The sequence below is a fragment of the Coturnix japonica genome, chromosome 2 (genome assembly GCF_054131305.1).
Source record: "Coturnix japonica strain WE chromosome 2, WE-NBRP24, whole genome shotgun sequence".
NCBI classification, from domain to species: domain Eukaryota; kingdom Metazoa; phylum Chordata; class Aves; order Galliformes; family Phasianidae; genus Coturnix; species Coturnix japonica.
This window is the reverse complement of record NC_140664.1, coordinates 30,209,104-30,228,722: the sequence shown is the minus strand read 5'-3', so window position 1 is coordinate 30,228,722 and position 19,619 is coordinate 30,209,104. Positions and strand designations below refer to the sequence as shown.

The 19,619-nt window shown below is 38.9% G+C and overlaps 1 protein-coding gene across 5 annotated transcripts in view; it reads left to right on the top strand.

Annotated features, from left to right (window-relative positions):
• Positions 1–19,619, top strand: part of C2H8orf34 (chromosome 2 C8orf34 homolog) — a 146,780-nt gene that overhangs the window by 88,953 nt on the left and 38,208 nt on the right. For 4 of the 5 annotated variants that reach the window (XM_015855747.3, XM_015855746.3, XM_085539451.1 and 1 more), the window contains one exon: positions 896–1,031. In XM_015855747.3, the coding sequence (XP_015711233.2) occupies positions 896–1,031 (136 nt within the window). Of the gene's footprint in view, positions 1–895; positions 1,032–13,998; positions 14,339–19,619 lie in introns of those variants that run through there. The other variant, XM_085539453.1, reaches the window with a different exon arrangement.

The following is a 19,619-nucleotide window of genomic DNA, read 5'->3' as shown; positions in this document are numbered from 1 at the left end:
CTTTTCAGCTAGAACCAATGGAATTATAAACAACTTGAAGTTGTACTTTATGGATACACCAGGCATACATAATGTGCCTATTTTATATGCTAGTAAAAAAAAAAAAAAAAAAGCAAATCAGGTTAAGGATGTCCTGACTTTAATGCAGGAGATTTTGTTTACATTCTAACAGCCACACTATTCCAGTGTAATCTGGGAAAAATGGTTCTCCAAGAGCCTCAGCTCTCTTCCTGCAAAGTGGGAGTGATTTTGCAGTACTATAAAATCCAATTATGATTATTAGTTGCTCATGTATTACAGTGATGTGGTAGCTATAGGTGTGCTCATTATGGTTCCTTTGGTGTGATAAACGTAGCTGTTTCACGTATTTGGGGCTCAGTGGAACATTTTTGTTTTAGCAACAAATAGTTGTCTTTGCCAACTATTAGATAATAAGAGAACAACAAAAGCTCAGAGGAGGACTATATACCAGCCTATATCAGTACTCAAAAAAAGGACCATATACTCAAAAAAAGTGAATTTTATCTTTGCAATGGAGCCCTACATGGAACTGAGATACTGGTCAGCATCTCTTGACAAAGCAACTGGCAAGTGTGTTTGCTAGTTTTTATAGATGAACTGGAGAAATAAAGATGAAAGAATAGACAACACTGTCTGAAGTGGAAATGCTACTGAGTATTTTTGACGGAACCCTTTGTGTACAGATGCTGATATAAATAAAAACTATCCCAAGTATTGTTTGTTTTTTTTCTTGATATTATTCAAGTAACTGTGTGATTTCTTCCTAACCTTTAGTGATCCTGTAGGGACTGAATAAATTTTGCATGAGCAGAATTATTAAGTATTGCTATAAAAATTAATACTCTATTCACCTAGTCATTCTGTTTTGTTGCAGAGGATCTTGATGACCTAAGAATGGAAGGAGTAACAAGTCTGATGTCTTCTGGTAGCAAATTCAATCAAAGTAGAAGTGCTCATCCTGCTGAACCTCAAGCAAAGGTCACGTTGAATATCTGTGCAAGATGTGCCAGGTAAAAATCAAAACCATGCAGTGCTACCACATACGTTCTTTTCCCCAAGTTTTTGGATATGTATTGTGCTTTGTTTTGGGCCAGGTGATGACCTCTCCTGTACTAAGTTTAAAAAAGAAAAAGAAAAGAAATTACTTGGCTACTAGCTACCCTATGACCTCTAGCATCTGGGTTGTGCAACTTAACGTTTATGCTTGATATGTCACGTCAACAATGAATCAAAGAGTGTAGTTAGTCTTAGGCCTTACTTCACAGCTTGAAACTATTTTAAGCCTTTCTGTCTCTGAATTTCATTAGTTATTTGAGCTTCTGTGGTTTTTCAGGAGATGAATCAGGGAATTTAAAGGTTCAAATCCAATTTGAAAAGCACCTGTATAAATGGAGATTTAGTTGCACAGGTGCAGTCCAGTACTTCAAATAACTGCTTCTTAGCACTTTATAATCTCATCCTGTTTTACCTCTGAGAAATAATTTAATCGGGTTGAACCCCTTTTGATTTTGACAGCTGGAAATAATTCTTGCATTTACAGTATGGGGGCCAAATAAACAGTTTGGTGATCCTGTAGCCAAGTCAACTTGAGAATGCAACACTAACAGAAACCCCTTAAATTTCCTAGATGCATTCTTCTGTGTAGACAAAAGCTCATTTGGAGAAAGGATTTAAGCCTGTTTAAATGACAAAACTAGCCTTCTCACCCTTCTGTTAATGGTTCAGATTAACAAGAACAATACAGAGGCATGCCAATTTTATCTGCTTGCTTTGCCAATGGCTGCTCCATTGTATAGTTTGAGAGGGGATTAGTCGCTTGTAAATAAAAAGCAACCCGTGGTGAAATTAAGTCAAAAGTTTGGCCATATGCCACCCTACATTTCTATTCCCCTCTCCCCTCCTTCCCCCCCCCGGTTTACTTGTAAGTTACTACTTTTTAAAAGGCACTTATGTAGGAAGGGCTCCAAAACTTTTTCTGATGCTCTGGGAGTATAGCTATAGGCATACTGAGTATCTGCACAGTAGCATTTCCTCGGCACGGTCCTGGGGCCTCAACCTTCATTTCCAACACTGACAGAGCAGCAGAAGCTAAGGGCTTTTAGAGTCCAGGCAGTTTTACTGTTAGCAGCACAGCTAAGTGCTTCAAGAAAAGAGCAAACATGTTAGACCTGAGATTCTTCCCAATTCACTGGAAAAAAAAAAAAAATTGCATATGTTATAATTCGTTTCCAAACAACTAGCTACGTGATAACATGACACCTTTTTTTAACTTGCATTAGTTGTCCATGAACTATCATGCAGAAAGTTAAGGAAATGGAAATATTAATTTTTGTCCACGATCTCTTAGAACTTAAAAGCCTATAATTTATAAGAACTATATAAGTTTTGTATGGAATAATATGAGGCTTAATTAAATTTTAAATTCCCTGAAATAGCCACTAGCAGCAGGTGCCAAGATGCAATATATCCTCTCAGTTCTGCACATCAGGGAGCATGTGACTCAGATCTTGGGCCAGTCTTAGCAACCTTCTCTATTGTTATATTGTCCTTTAACTGACTGCACTACATGATGCTGTAGTTTGAAATGTGAATTGCAAGAGAAAGATCTCACAAAACATGCTTTTCTCACTTCACTTTCATGATCAGAGGATGCAAAGCAGTACTTTATGTCACCTGTATACCCTTGGGTCACTCTCTACCTTATTTAAGAATGTGAGGGAGGAACTGGATGATACCTACTTGACTGGTTCTTTTTTCTCTTCTGGTTGTAGTTCAACAATTTCTTTAAACTTCTGATAGACTAAAAAATAGACCATCTTCTCAGTAGCACAAGGCTTAAAATAGAGCTGTTTATTGGTTTTGTATTCAATTGTGGGGAAGACTCATGATGAACAAATCTATTGATTTTTTTTTTTTTTTTTTTTTGAGCATTCCTTCTTTCTTACTTAGTTGGAGAACACCTCTCCATTCTTCCTCAAGACAGAGTTCTCACTGCAGTTAGCTGTTTTTTCAGTTTCTTCATAGTGAATATGCCAAATGACTTCTAGCAGTAGCTATATGTTCTTTTCCAGTTTCTTTCCATGAGCTATTCTCTTTGCTGTTACTCAGTGATATAGTCATTGAAAATAACATATCAGAAAATCAATGTCTGAGCACTTGGATCATCTCTATAAAGGTTCCTCAGTGTCGGCATTTATCTCTATTGTTATGTGAAAGCCCAGTACTTATTTCACGGGCATAATATAGAATTGTAGTGCATTTATTTCTTTTATAAATGTTATTTTCATTTTTACATATCCTCTAAGTAGTCTCGTATGCTATTCATAAATACTTTGGGCCTTCATTGTAAGCATATTTGAATATAATTGAAAAAGTAGTCAATATATGTTATTGTTATACGTACCTTTAGCTGCAATTAAACACTTGTTTTTCCACTTAATTTTATCCACTATTTTTTCATCAAAGAAATTAATTTGAAATGAGTGGACTTGTTAATAGCAGTGGGTATTCTGTAGCTAATGAGACCTGTCAAAACAGATTACCAAGTCATGTTTACTTCAGGTATTTTGTCTGTCAGTAGGAGGAATATGACTTTTCACCTCAAAGTTGATTAACTGAGTTGCAGGTGGTAGAAAACATGCATCTTAGTTCAGAGAAAAGTTTGATTTTACTCTTATGTATCCATAATCCTTGCTCTGTCAAATTACTGTATTTTTTTAATGTTCCATCTTGATTTCATTGCACAGTCATGTTATCTCCTATGTACATCCTACATAAGCTTCGTAAACATTTTATGGCTTTTCTAAGAGGGATTTCTGATGCAGTGTTTGACATAGTGTTACTGAAAGGTCTTCAGAAAGAATGCGAAATGGGAGTGCCTATATGTAAGAATTATAAATCTTATTTGTTACAAAGTAAATTAAACTCATTTTACATTTTAGAGACCACTTGGAATGCTTCTGAGACTGCAATTGGTAAAACACCCTCTGTCGCTTTAAGTTTCCTAGAAAAAAAGAGTTAAATCATTTTCAAGAATTGTGAGACATGACACTGAGAATGGACAAAAGTAGAAATACATTTTTTTCCTTTTTTTTTTTTTTAAAGAAACAAGCTTTTTAGAAACTGACATCCAAACATGAATGCTGATAATTTTACCAAGCATCTTGAAGAAAAACAGATGGAGTTGTCACAGCCCAGGTCAGCAATTTTAAGAAAGCATGTTTTTCACCCATCTAGGAGATGAGGGGAATCCTTTCAAGCTATTACACCATGTTATTTTTTGTAGCTTATGATTTAAAAAATGAAAGAGGAAAAAAGCCAGCACAAAACCTCTGAGAAAAAGAATAGTAAAAGTAGGTGTTAATTATTCTGGAGTATAAATAGGTTTGTAGGCTGTAATATAGCTGTAAGAAACAGAGAGCTCACTGTTTTCTGTATAGATGTTTCACAAACGGTGAGCAAAATGCAGATGGATAACAGCTTTAAGAGGGTTTTCAAATGGGAAAGTAGCTACAGGACAATGTTATTCCCATAGCTGCTCTTGAACTATATCACGTGTTAAGCAGCATATTAAGTCATCTAAATAAAAGGGTGACATCATTCACAAGGTAGAACAAAGCAAGATTTGTAGATACACAAAAAACGGGCTAAAAAAATAACTGTATTTAGAATAATTGCTTTCTGCAGTTTTGGCAGGGAAATTAGCAAAGGCAATTTTACTACAGCCAACCTGGATTTAGATCACTTGAGCAAAGTGTTTACAATAAAAATTCCATCTTCGTCTAGGGGCACAGCTTGTTGGACTGAATGGACTGACCCATTCTGTAATACAATTTTGTTATTTCTTTCTCACATACAAGCAAAACAAACTGAGGTTCATTTTAAGCTGATGAGTCATAAGGCACCTTCACACATAGGCAAAACTCATATGTGTTAAATAAAGGTGTAAGTAACAAACTGTAAAACTGAACAGTACTTCATTTTCTCACATCTCGTTATGTGTGCACTGAGAGTTCTGCAAGATAAGAAGATAATATTGATGTACTGTGATTATTTGAATGAAGTTTAAGGTTTTTTTCATGGAGTTTTTTTTTGTTTTTTTTTTTTTTTTCTTTCTTTTTTTGGAGGACCACCCATTAGCCTTATATGCCCACTGCCATGCTCAAAAGTTAAATCTTGTTCTTGGGGAGTCTTGCCAGCGCATTCCTGGAAGTAAGAAGCTTTTTGTTTTTAATAGCGCAAGGGCTGCATTCATTCTTCTTAACATCAATAGAATACAAAAAAAGGGTTGCATGTGATTAAAAAAGAAATGGGATTATAGAAAACATACTGTGCCACAAGCTTGAAGGCTTCTGAACAAGAATGTTGGGAAGGAGCACTCGTTGCATACAAATTTAGGTTTGAGATGCAATATATTTAATAATTGATTTTAAGATTAGTTGGAGCAGGAGCACAGCGTCCTCAGGCCTTTCAACATATTTGGGAAATCAAATACATAGAGATATATGTATATGTATAAGCAAAGTAAATCTGTCAATTAAAAAAGCAATCACAGCTTTTCTAACCACCACCATTGGGATTTGTATTAAAGGTCAAGTTTGGTAGCTTGTGTTGATAGTGTAGAATACATGAGATGCTTTGTTCATGCTACCATTTATGAATACTCTCTGAAATATCTGTTTGGAAAAATTATTCAAAGACTCTCACATCAGTTTACTTTGCCTGTGACTGATTTATTGTTCTTACTTACTTACTGTCTGTATCTTAACTCCTTTAGATGGTTTCTTCATCCACCAGTCTACAAATTAGCTTATTTATTTACCAAAGTGAGTCAACTTTTCTTTAACCATCAGCATTTTTTAATTTTCTCAAACTCTGCAGTATAGACACCACAACTTCCATGTGTCTTTGGTATATATACTCAGATAAACTACATGGTACCGTGTGAAATTTAAGAACCACATGTGAGTGTTCTGAAATACAGACAGGCTTCCATGACAGCATGGAGGAAATAAGTGAAGGAACCAGACAGAGAAAAACAAACTACTACAGACATTAATTTCTATAAATTTGCAGAAGAATGATGGAGAACAAAACTCTTGTCTGAACTGGCCTTTATTTGTCTCTCTAGAAAATAACTGAAATAAATTTAGTCAGTACATTCTCTGGTGTTCATCTATCGTAGACAGTATACTCCTAGAATGCATGAGTTTATATGGAGCTGTTTCATCTGAGTATTACAAAGCTATAACAATACTAATGAGACTTGAGATCATTAAGAAACATTTGGTGGTGGAAAATTGGATAATAAACTGTGCCTGAGTACCTGGAACTTGAAAAGTGTATTATGTTTAACTATCAAAAGCAGAAAAGCTGGCAACTGCATGTCAAGAATAAACTGTTGTTAAACTAGTCATGCTGATGTGCATACTGTTCACAGAGAATGCTGCTGAAATTTCAGACAGCTAAGAGAAAAATTAATGAAAGCATATGTCTCTGGAACATCATAAATACTAACAAAATCTATACTTAAAAAGATGAGAACTTGGAAGGCTTCCTCAAGGGAAGGAAGGAAGCCTACTAAGCTTCCCCATCTTCAGTTGCGCACTAGATCCCCTTATTTTAGTTTATGGTTAGGCTGCTCTTGATGTCATTGTGTTCCCTGTACAGAAACCAATGGGATGGGTTCTCCTGTCTTGTCCATCCTCCATGGCTGGGGATGGAAAGCTGTGAGGGAATAGGTGCTGCAGCATGCAGCACTGAGATAGCATCTCATGAGTTGACATGAAAGAGAGCAGGCAAAATAGACCACTTCGTCTTTCTTTCTCTTAGAGTGGCAAACCAGTTTGGTGTCTTATTCGTTTTTCCTCAAAAATAGAAAAACAGCAGAAAAAAAAAAACCAAAAAAAAAAAAGAACCTAGTAAAAAGTTAGTTTAGTCCTAATGGTAATCAGGGACAAAAAAACACAAATGAAATTTTAGGAGTTTGTCTTATGCTAGACTGTGAGATTAATGTGCTTGTTTGTCTCTTGTGGAAGCATTACTTGCTCTTTCACTGGCTAATGCTCCATTAGAACATCTGACTATGCAAAACAGAGATCACCTGTGTCATTTCAAGTGACTGTTTTTGAGTTTCTGGGTTTATGATTGACTTCTAAAATACACAAGTTATTATGACTTTTAATCCCAAACTCTAATTAGTTTCGTGGAAAACTCCCAGAGAATATGTGTTTTAAAAGAATGACAAGGTGTGTCTATTTTGAAACCTTAGCTGTGACATAAGAAAGGAGTGATATAACAGTAGATTGCTATCAATGGCTCAAACAGAAATCATAGGAACAGGCTTTTTTTTCCTCCTTTTTTCCCAATGAGTAAATCCACCGAGCAATAATATCAGACCTATCTGATGTTCCAAAATATTGTGATAATTACAGTATTGTCTGTTACTGAGAATTATGTAAGCTGGGAAGAAACCAATATATATAGACGAAAGATGTATCATTTTAAAAGGAGCAGTGGATATCTATGTGCGTGCATTACATAGTATTCTCAGAGATTATTTTATCTGCTGCCTTTGATTTAACAGCTATTGTGCTTCCTTAAAGGCTGCGTGAGAAGGGTGGGATTTAGCTTGCATGCCTGAAATTTGTACAACAGATACATAAAATTTACAGGTGAATTTCATCTTATACATACATACCTGGTGCATTGATAGAACTGCTTTTGCAAATGTGTCCTGTAGTGCACTGAGTTCATACAGAGACAACCGTACTGCAACTAGCAACAAGGAATTAGTGTCTGGTTCTGGTTCTGAAAGAAAAATTTTGTGTAAGATTCTATGAATGAATGATGTAACATTACTGCATCTTTTCTAAGAACTATTGTTCAGCTGATGCTATTTTGACCTTTTTTTCTACATCTCATGCAGCTTGAAAAAAAAAATAATAACTGGAATAACAGGGTTGATAATCCTGCAAACATTAACACTGTTAAAAGATCTTAAGAAAAGAAGACCTAAAGGACTTTTTAGTTCATTTGAATGTCCTAATCTTGATTTGCAATAGTGTAAGCAATAGGAGCATATTTGAAAATGAAAGTAATATAAATCTATGCATAGTCCCGGAGATTATTATACTGTCTACAGACTTAATGGAGGGTGACATCTGTTTCATCCTGTCCTTCATCTGTAGAACTCCACTGACAAAACACATTCAGCCCTTCCCAATAACTTAAAAAGCCCAAGCTTTTTCCCCTACTTTTTTTTCCTTCTCTAATGTGTTCCTTGCAAGCTAATTCTTTACTGTGATGTTTATAGATTCTTCCTGTTTGGTGCTACACTGTGATGTATATCAGCTGTAGCAGTTGCTTGTGGATGTGAATAATGAAGGGTGAAAACCAGCAGCTCGTGGGCCAGAGGAAGCCTGTTGGTCATAATTTGAGGCTCTGGATAACACTTTAATGTGGCTCTTGAAGACACACACACACACAACTCTTTCACAAGTCCTGGAAAAAAATGTTTCAGAGAGAAGAAAGAGTGTTAAGTCTGAAAAGACTGACAAAGACTCTAATTTTTCTCCTGTGAGATAATGGTTTGAAGCCAGCAGCAGATAAAAGATTGCTGTAAGAATGGCTTAATTCCCCATCTTGTAAAAGGATTAGATAATTCAGTCTCTTTATGGATTCCTTACTCTGGGAAATATATTTCCACTTTTGGTTCTCCTCAGAAATAGCTGCAGAGTGTACTTATTTAAATGCACAAAGACCTGCATTCAGGCATCGTGAAAAGGCAAGTGGCACACAGGAAAGATTATTTTGCAGGCTCTGTCAATGTGTAAATTTGCTCAGTGAGTGAATATTCTAGTTTTACCAGCTGAAAGCATTATGGCTGTGAATTATGTATTGGTGATGTGGCAAGTTTCCACAAAAATCTTTGAAGAGTAGCTGGAAATAAAAGTGCTTTTAATTTGCACAAAGGGAATGGAATCTGTTGTGTTTTTTTTTAAGAACTATGGCTTCTATGAATTTGCAAATCATTTGCTGTTTCAGTCTGCAACCACTGAGAAATAGTGTCCTTTTGTGCAAAATTAAGAGATAGTGATGCCACTACTATCAGTGAAAATGGAATAATTTATGCTAGACTGTACCTTAGATCAGGGTGTAACTCAAAGAATCTGAATGCTGTATATCTCACATACATCAGTAAAGCCAGCATTAGTAACAGCAGTCTCCTGCCTGTGGGCTCTGCATCACAGATTTCAACTGCAATTATAAGAATTACAAACCTCAATCAGAACATGCATAGTATGTTGCTGCTTTTAATTCCTTACACGTTCTTCTATATACATTAAATGCCTGTATTTATTCATGTATTCTTAGAGCTTAACTTTGGAAATGTCTGCCTGTATAATGTTCTGCTAGATAATCCAATAGTCCTCATGCTTCATTTCTCTTCAATGCAGATACCTCCTATTTTGGTCTACAGTGAAAACAGAAGCTATGACACTGATTTTTTAATACAACAAGGTGCCATGTTGCAGAGCTTTCCCATTGTTACTTAAAGCTTGGGATGTGCCAGCCACTCATTACTATCTGCGTTCACAGTCCTCTGTTGCTTGCCTCCATAGATGTAACATTTTTCTTCTGCAGCTGAACTGAAATTTATACTAACTGATTTTAAACCTATTCTTCATTAGGAAGAAATAGTATGTAGCTAAAGCAGATGGAGAGTTTCACAAACAGAAGAGTACTTTGCCTGTATATATATATTTTAATAATATTTAATATATTTTCTCCATCACATTAACTGGCATACTCTGTAATAATGGAGAACTCACATCTTTTTTCATATGTACCTGTGAATACACTAAGAATTTTGCTGGCACGGTTTTAACATTTTTGTTTTTGTAAAAGACATTAGTAGAACAAAATGGAATAGGTCAGAAATTCCTGGCATTATGTTTGGGTGCTGGAGAAGCTTTGGATTCTACACCAGTAAGCAAGTGTGGAAGTAGTGGAGACAGCAAGTCAAGGTACATGAGATCAGAATTTGGATCAGTCTGTTTGGGAACACAGAATGAAATAAGCTCACCATATTACAGGCAAGTCAGAACAAATGATTATAACGTGTGGAGTATTGTTACTGGTGTGGTGTTGAGGTTGCTAGGGAAAGGTGCAAGAAAACATTCAGTGTAACCTAAAAGCATGTGGGGGCTTTCAAGAATTTGCTTGTCTGACCTCCGTTGCTATAACATCCCTCATGTTATGAATATGTATTTGCTTTAGGGAAATTTTAATTCAGTATTACAGTGATATCAGAGAAAGATGTCAGATGAAGATGTGGTGTTTAAAATAACAGAAAGGAAACAGATGATTTGAAAGAAAGAAAGAAAGTTCTCATCTTGACTGAGATTTTATTTGGTTGCCAAAGAAATGCCATCATAAGTTTCTTCTGTGAATAAGTCTGTGTTATTCTTTAATCTAACAAAATGTGTTTTATGCTTTTTGAACCAAATTAATAACTACTTCATCAAGAAACTAACTTTAAATCACTGAAGTATTAGGCTTTCTTTCAAGAGCACAGTTGTCTGCAGCAATTTAATGAAAATAAGTCATTCAGCAAATCAAAAACTTTTACATTAAGATTCTAATGCAAACATGACACTACATCTGGTTTTCAGAGCTGAAAGCAATTCTTTGTGATTGTGGCCTTAAAATGTGCACTGATCTTGGGTGAATGTGAAAATAGCTTTGCTGTTCTTTTTGCTGAAGTACTTATGGTTGTTTTTTCTGAACTTTCCTCTACTTCTCACTGTGTTTATCTAAAAGAAGTCAGCTGAGTCTTCAGCAAAGCATATCAGGAATTTTCCAGTGAAATGTATGTTCTTTAGGAAATAATGATTCATAGAAAGGGAAATATTTTACAGAAATTATCCAGGTTCAACAAAATTTATCTGGCAGAGAGAATGGCTGGAGCTGCGATCTGCCATCACGTTATTTCTCACTCCCACCACAGGGAGTGCCCTTCACTGTCCTGAAGCCCCTCAAGGAATACTTCTTTATTACTGAAAAAGATGGCATAAACACTTGTATTGTCTGGAACTAACAGGATTTGGGGGTTTCTTTTCAAGTGGAACTTCAAAATTGTTATTCTCTAGGGAACATCAGAATGTTCATAAAATGCAGAGCTGCTTGGGAGCATAATTTCATTTACTGATAATTTTAAGACTATCACAGGGCAACAACGCTTATATAGAGGATAGTCATGGTGTATACTGGCGCTAGCAATTTAGTGCAATAGAGGAATTCATCAAATGGAATTCATCTTAATCTATACATGCAGTCAAATATACACAGTCAAATTTAAACATACCCATTGCTGCTCTTAAAGCAACTCTTTTACCTCTTACAAATCAGTTTTACTCAAGCAAAAATATGTCCACAATTTCAACCTTGAAACTGCATACCATATTTAAGTAATAGAGGAAAAAACAAATCAACTTACTCAAATGTTTTCTGTTAGTTTTATCTACAGGTTATAGTTTGACTGTGATTGTGCACCTGTATGAGATCCTAAAGCATTGCTTTGGGAGAGACACAGGTGGAGAAGTCATAGCTTCTCAGGTATTACTCTCTCTTTCCATCCTTAGTAATCCCATTCTTTATTACTTACCCCCTGTAATCTGTCATTCTGGAATGCTATGAGATTTTGTGATTCACTGATTTTTAGATGCAAATAATGGATTGTTTATAGTGTTGTCTCTTCAGCTTCTAAGTGAGGTCATCAATCTAAGTAATCACCTAAATCATCTTTCTAAAGCAGCAATTACCGTAATGTCAAGAAGCTGTCCTGTATGTTGGACATTGACGGGTATCAGAGGTATTTGAAAGCAAGACCCCTAATTCTGTAAATACTAAAAAGGACTGAGGGATTGAAATGACATGCCACACAGCTAATTACAGTATGGAAGAGCAATAAACTAATACAGACTTTGGATTCTGTCAGTGTTTATTTTCATGACAAATATGACAAGTTCGTGAAAGGACTAATTTTCAGATAGTAGTGACAAGTTCGACTATACATTCTGCTTAAGTAATATCAGTTTGAATACAGCATCACTAAGAAGTATGTCCCAGTGAGTTGTGTTAGGAAAAGCAGGTATCATTTCAAAAGTTTTACATATGGCAGAGATCATATCTTCCTCATCCAGGGATTCTTTCCTGTGTATGCTTCTTTATTGCTACAGTTCAAATTATGTAGTTAGTTCCAGTTGTAATATCTTTGGCAAAACTAAGTAGTCTGTGTTACTCTATTGAAAAGAGTGGTAAGTTAATGAAATGTTCTCTGAGTTTTTGTCTAATGGCGAACATAATGCTGCTATGGAAATTTTTTTTGTGGTTCTTTTCCACCTCTGTAATCATAGAGATTTAAAGAATAATGTGTTTTGAGGTGTTATCAGACAGGCAGGGAAGTCCTGAAAATGCTAAAAAAAAATCCAGGATCTTATATCAGTCAAAACTGAGTTCGTGCTGGTTGTTTTACAAAATTCTGATGTGGTATAAGAAGCTCCTACTATTAGAGGTAATTTTGTATGAGTGCAATATAAACAGAGAACACTGGAGTAATTTTGCTTTTAATAAAGCACAGGATGGCTGCAGAGGAGAATGCCTCATCACTTCTGGTTCTGTGATTTCATGCATATCTGTATAAGCTTGAATACATGCTTGTAGTATTCATGTGTATGTATGTAATACAGGAGGGCAGGACAGTTTTAAAGCAGATGAAAATGATGTGGGTTTTGAGATTTTCTTCCATTACCACTGAAGTTTGTTTTTCTCTGTTTGTCTTTATCATAGCGTGAACATGAGCATGAGTAGCATGAGAAGTTTAGTTCTGTTTTACTGTTGTCTTTTGAAAAGCTTGGTTTGCAAGCTTAGTTTTCCAAGAATTTGTAACTAGAGCATACAAACTCGCTATAGAACTATAAAGGTTAGGTTTGTGTCTTCTAAGTTTTACTCTTTTGTTGCCTTAAAAAGTTTTGAGTTCTATGGAACTGCTTGCTCAGGTCGGATTTGTTATGAATTTATATTAAGCATTCTGTCATAAAAGGAAATGAAAGTAATTATTGTGGGAAAATAATTTTTGAGATGATGGATTAAATATGTGTGAAACTCATAAAATGTGAAAATTGGATAGGGCTAATATGGAGATTCTGTTTGGTTTCAAAGGTTAATTGAAAGATTCATTTAAAGCGGCTGCAGAGAGTGAGGATAGAGAGTAAAAGGAACTCCTTTCAGGACATATTTATTTTCTTAATGTTTTATTTCAGTGCATTCTTAGAATTCCTGGGCTCTGCAAAATTGCATTTTCTTATTCTTTTCATGTCTGAATAAATTCAAGTTAAAATAACCTTTATGCAAATAACAACTGTGTTGCTACAAACCACGTCTTCAGAGCAAAATCTGTACTCAAGGACCATAGGAGCCTGAAGAAGGTGTGTATCTAGTAGAATCTATATATCTATAGTGTGTCTATTGGAATACTCATAAGAAAAACAACAGTTACGAGGTCTATTTTTGTAAATTGCTATCAAGACATTGCAGTCAGCTGATACAGGAGGAAAGCCTGAAGACAATACTTGCCTTAAATATTGGATATTTTCTTTAAAAAGTAACAAAGATGTAGGAAATATTCATGTGTGTATTTCTTCTGGTGGGTTGCCTTTGGCTAAGGGCCAAACTCCTACTCAGCTGCATGTTCACTCACTACGCTCAGTATGACAGGGAGAAATTATGATGAAAAAGCTTGTGGGTCTAGGTAAAGGCAGGGAGATTGCTTGCCTATACTGCCACATGCAAAACAGACTTATGGGAAATTAACTTGATTTATTGCCAATTAAAATGTATTTGACTGATGAGAAATAAAAAGACAAGCATTTAGATCACTGTCATGGTTTTGTAATTTTGTAATTTTGCTATCAGTATTCCACATCATAACATCATGTCAAGTATGGATACTTCTGTTGAATGTGCAGTCCACAGAAGAAGACTACATATCCCAGAGAACAACAGGAGTAACAATAAGTCACGGGACCAGGACTCTATATAATCTCGTTCCCAGGCTGGAGTGCCCTGCTTCTTCTCTCGAACTGCTCGGAGAGTGGGAAGCGTTCCAGCCGTGTCGCCTAGAGTTCACAGTAGGCCTCTCGGTTTTCGGAGACTCTCTCTCTCTATTTCGTTCGATTTGTTAGCCTTAATTATATTATATTGTGTTATCTTGTATTTCGATATCATATTTAGTAAAATAAGTTTTTCCTCCTTAGATTGTCGCTGTTTTATCCCACTCCCCTTTTCCCCCTCCTTTCCGGGCCCCGGGGGGGGGCGTGGGGTGGCTTCCCCTGTCACGGGCATAGGTAAATCTAACTAACCCGTGACAGATTTTTTGGTGGAGAATGCGGGCATTAGAGCTTTTTAGCTTTTAGAACAACTCTCTCTTTGCTCTTAAAGAGCTTCGTTACGGGAGTGTTGGGAGTGTTATCTTTCCGTAGCTGCTCACGGAGAACGTGACCTTGAAATACCAGACAAATTGTCAACATTAAGGGCTGCTGTACATTCTCAGCACTGCTATCTAACTTTTGTGTAAAAAACAAAGGGATTTCTTTCTCCCTTAGAGCAAAGCTAGCTAGTTCTGACTTTTACAGAGCCTGCCAGCTATGAATCCACTCTTCATCCCAGTTGCTCTGTTTAAGGGATTGAAAGCAATTATGATCTTCTTAAAGTATTGGTCAACTATTAACACCATAATTTGGTGTTGTGGAATTGTGCAGATATATAGCCTAGTAAGGTGGATACTGATGGAGACACCTGCCTGGTACTTTTACGAGATGTGGTATGGTCAGAATTTTGGCATCTACACCCCAGATGGAATTGTGAATCTTACAAACACTTGCATCCCAGATGAAACAGGCAATTTTACAAATACTTGCATCCCAGATGGAACAGGCAATTTTACAAACACCACCATGTTTAATTCATTGTACAGGCTAAATAAACCCTTTTTATTTAGGTTGTACTCTCAGATTTCCACACGCTTTTCAATAACTGAGATAGGGTTCATACTTGCATTCATGTTATCACTATCAATGCATGCATATATGTTCCTATGCATTCGTTCTATGCGGAAGTCTCCTCCAGAACCAGAGAATGATGACTGGCAGGGAATATGGAAAGGTTTAGGAAAAGTCTTAGAAGCATGGGGACCCGCAGTGTCATGGGATTTCACTCTTGAACACCTAAGGGACCCTAAGAAATTAAGTGAGTATTTGGGTCAGAGATCTAAGGAGGTAAACCTTATGTGGGGTTTGGCTTATGCATACCGTGCTTTGTATCATACTATTCTGGAGAGAGAGAGTTTCCGATCTGAGATTCAAGCCCAAGTTAATTCTGATCAGTCACAGGAGGCATCAGTAGCAATATCAGTTGCCCCTGTGGAAGGCAAGAAATGGAAACGGGTGTCCATGCGTCTAGAACGAAAAGAAGGAGAAGCACAGGGGGGGCCAGCAGAAGACCCAGGTGCCGGGCATGGAGCAGTACCAAAAAAAGCAAAGGCAAAAACCAAGAGGCATGAAGAAGAGACTGATGATGAGGAGGAAATCACCTACTGTCGACCTCTGAAGCTGACTGAAATCCAAGGCTCAAGAAAGGAGTTCACACGGCGTCAAGATGAAGGTATCCTTGCTTGGTTGCTTCGCTGCTGGGACAACGGGGCCAACAGCTTGTCTCTAGATGGTAATGAAGCTCGCCAACTAGGAAGCATTGCCCAAGATGCAGGTATCGACAGAGGGATTAGCAGATGTTCGGATGGAGCTGCCACTCTCTGGTTGCGGCTGTTAGAAGCCGTGAGAGAAAGGTACCCCTATAAGGATGCTTTGAAACCTAAATTTGATAGTTGGAATACCGTCCAAAAAGGCATTCAGCGCCTGAGGGAATTGGCCATGGCGAAAATGTTGTACAGCCCTGATCCAAGCGAACTTGACCCTGAGAGAGTGAGGGCCGATCCTGACATGTGGCAGAAAATCACAAGTACAGCACCAGAGAGAATGGCACAGTCATTGGTAACAGGTTCTAAAGGGTTCGTGGACAGATGGCCCCGAGTTGTTGAGCTGATTATAATGCTTCAAACCACCGATCAGCAGCTCCCCCAACTGCATGCCGCAGTTTCTGCCATCTCACGGCTAGAAAATCGAGTAGATGAAATGTGCAAGAAATTGTTTCCATCAACTAATTGTAATGATCCCGTAATAGTATCAGAAACAACTGATGAAGGTCAATCCTCGTACGGGCCTCCAGGTCTAATGAAGGATCTGATCAAACTAGTCCAGTCCTACTCCCCACCTGCATCATCAAAAGTCTCAGCTGTTAAACGCACACGCTTCCCAGCTCGAGCAAAGAACAACAGTACGATTGCACCGCGTGTTTCCATGTGGCGCTACCTACGTGACCGTGGAGAAGACATGAGGAAGTGGCATGATCAGCCTACTTCTGCACTACGAGCACGGGTGAAAGAACTACTAGACATACCAACCACCAGTGGAGTTGCTCCAGTCATCACAGGTAACCAATAGAGGGGCCCTGCCCTCAGTCAGGGGAGGGAAAGGGATAATAGAGTTTATTGGACTGTGTGGATTCGATGGCCTGGCACATCAGAACCACAGGAATATAAGGCGCTGGTGGATACCGGTGCACAGTGTACCCTAATGCCCTCCAGTCATGAAGGGACAGAATCAATCCATATTTCTGGAGTGACTGGGGGCTCTCAAGAATTGACTGTGCTGGAGGCTGAAATAAGCCTCACTGGCAAAGACTGGCAAAAACATCCTATTGTGACTGGCCCAGGGGCTCCATGTATACTGGGTATTGATTACCTCAGAAGGGGGCATTTCAAGGATCCTAAGGGGTATCGATGGGCCTTTGGGATAGCTGCTGTAGACATGGACAACATTAAGCAGCTGTCTGTTTTGCCTGGCCTGTCAGAGGACCCGTCTGTTGTGGGGCTGCTACGAGTAAAAGAGCAGCAGGTGCCGATTGCTACAAAGACAGTGCACAGACGGCAGTATCGCACCAACAGGGATTCCTTGCTCCCCATTCATGATTTGATTCGCCAGTTGGAGAATCAGGGAGTGATCAGTAAAACTCACTCACCTTTTAACAGTCCCATATGGCCAGTGCGTAAAGCCAGTGGAGAATGGAGGCTGACAGTAGACTACCGTGGCCTGAATGAGGTCACACCCCCATTGAGCGCTGCTGTGCCGGACATGTTGGAACTCCAGTACGAGCTGGAGTCAAAAGCAGCCAAATGGTATGCCACCATTGACATTGCCAATGCCTTCTTTTCTATTCCTTTGGCCGCAGAATGCAAGCCACAGTTTGCCTTCACCTGGAGGGGCATTCAGTATACTTGGAACCGTTTGCCCCAGGGGTGGAAACACAGCCCAACCATTTGCCATGGGTTGGTCCAAACTGTACTGGAACAGGGTGGTGCTCCTGAACACCTGCAGTACATTGATGACATTGTTGTGTGGGGCGATACAGCAGAAGAAGTTTTCACAAAAGGAGAGCAGATAATCCGGATTCTTCTACAAGCTGGCTTTGCTATTAAGAGAAGCAAAGTAAAAGGACCTGCCCAGGAAATTCAGTTCTTAGGTATAAAGTGGCAGGATGGACGTCGTCACATCCCAGCAGATGTGATCGACAAAATCACTGCCATGTCTCCACCAACTAGCAAGAAAGAGACACAATCTTTCCTGGGTGCAGTGGGCTTTTGGAGGATGCACATTCCAAACTACAGCCTCATTGTAAGCCCCCTTTATCAGGTAACGCGGAAGAAGAATGATTTTGCATGGGGCCCTGAGCAGCAGCAGGCTTTTGAACAGATTAAACAAGAGATAGCCCGTGCTGTAGCCCTGGGGCCAGTACGGACTGGACAGGATGTAAAGAACATCCTCTATACTGCTGCTGGAGAGAAAGGCCCCACTTGGAGTTTGTGGCAAAGAGCCTCAGGAGAGACCCGAGGCCGACCCCTGGGATTCTGGAGTCGATCATATAAGGGGTCTGAAGAGTGCTACACTCCAACTGAGAAGGAGATCTTAGCCGCGTATGAGGGGGTTCGGGCTGCTTCCGAAGTAGTCGGGACTGAAACACAGCTCCTTTTGGCACCTCGACTGCCAGTGCTGAACTGGATGTTCAAAGGACAGGTTCCCTCCACCCATCATGCTACCGATGTCACCTGGAGCAAGTGGATTACGCTGATTACACAGCGAGCGCGAATGGGAAACCTCAATCGTCCAGGAATCCTAGAGGTAATCATGGACTGGCCTGAAGATAAAAAGTTTGGAACATCACCAGCAGAAGAGGTATCACGTGCTAAAGAGGCCCCACCATACAACGAATTACCAGAAAATGAAAAGAAATATGCCCTATTCACTGACGGATCATGTCGCATTGTAGGGAAGCATCGCAAATGGAAAGCTGCTGTGTGGAGCCCCACACGACAGGTTGCAGAGGCCACTGAAGGTAAGGGAGAATCAAGTCAGTTTGCAGAGGTAAAAGCTGTCCAGCTGGCCTTAGATGTTGCTGAACGGGAGAGGTGGCCAATGCTGTATCTTTATACTGACTCATGGATGGTGGCAAATGCCTTATGGGGGTGGTTACAGCGGTGGGAACAAAATAACTGGCAACGGAGGGGAAAATCTGTTTGGGCCGCTGAACTATGGAAGGACATTGCTTCCCGAACAAAGAATATGGTTGTAAAGGTGCGTCATGTGGATGCACATGTGCCCAAAAGTCGGGCTACTGAAGAACAACAAAACAACCATCAGGTAGATAAAGCTGCTAGAATTGAAGTGGCTCAAATCGACTTGGATTGGCAGAATAAGGGCGAATTATTTCTAGCTCGATGGGCTCATGAGACCTCAGGCCATCAAGGAAGAGACGCAACATACAAGTGGGCCAGAGACCGAGGGGTGGACTTAACCATGGACGCTATTGCGCAGATTATTCATGATTGTGAAACATGTGCCATAATTAAACAAGCCAGAAGGATGAAACCTCTCTGGGAGGAAGGGCGATGGCAAAAGTATAAATATGGGGAGGCGTGGCAGGTTGATTATATCACCTTGCCACGATCTCGCAGTGGTAAGTGTTATGTACTCACTATGGTAGAGGCAACCACTGGGTGGCTTGAAACATACGCAGTACCCCATGCAACTGCTCGAAACACCATATTAGGTCTTGAGAAACAAGTCCTGTGGCGACATGGCACCCCAGAAAGAATTGAATCTGATAATGGGACACATTTTAAAAATTCCCTTATAAATACTTGGGCCAAAGATCATGGCATTGAGTGGATTTATCATATTCCCTACCATGCACCAGCTTCTGGTAAAATTGAACGATATAATGGGTTGTTGAAAACTATGTTGAAAGCAATGGGTGGTGGAACATTTAAGCACTGGGAGAAGAATCTGGCAGAAGCCACTTGGTTGGTCAATACTAGAGGATCTGTCAATCGTGATGGTCCTAGTCAATCTAGCCCCCTACACACT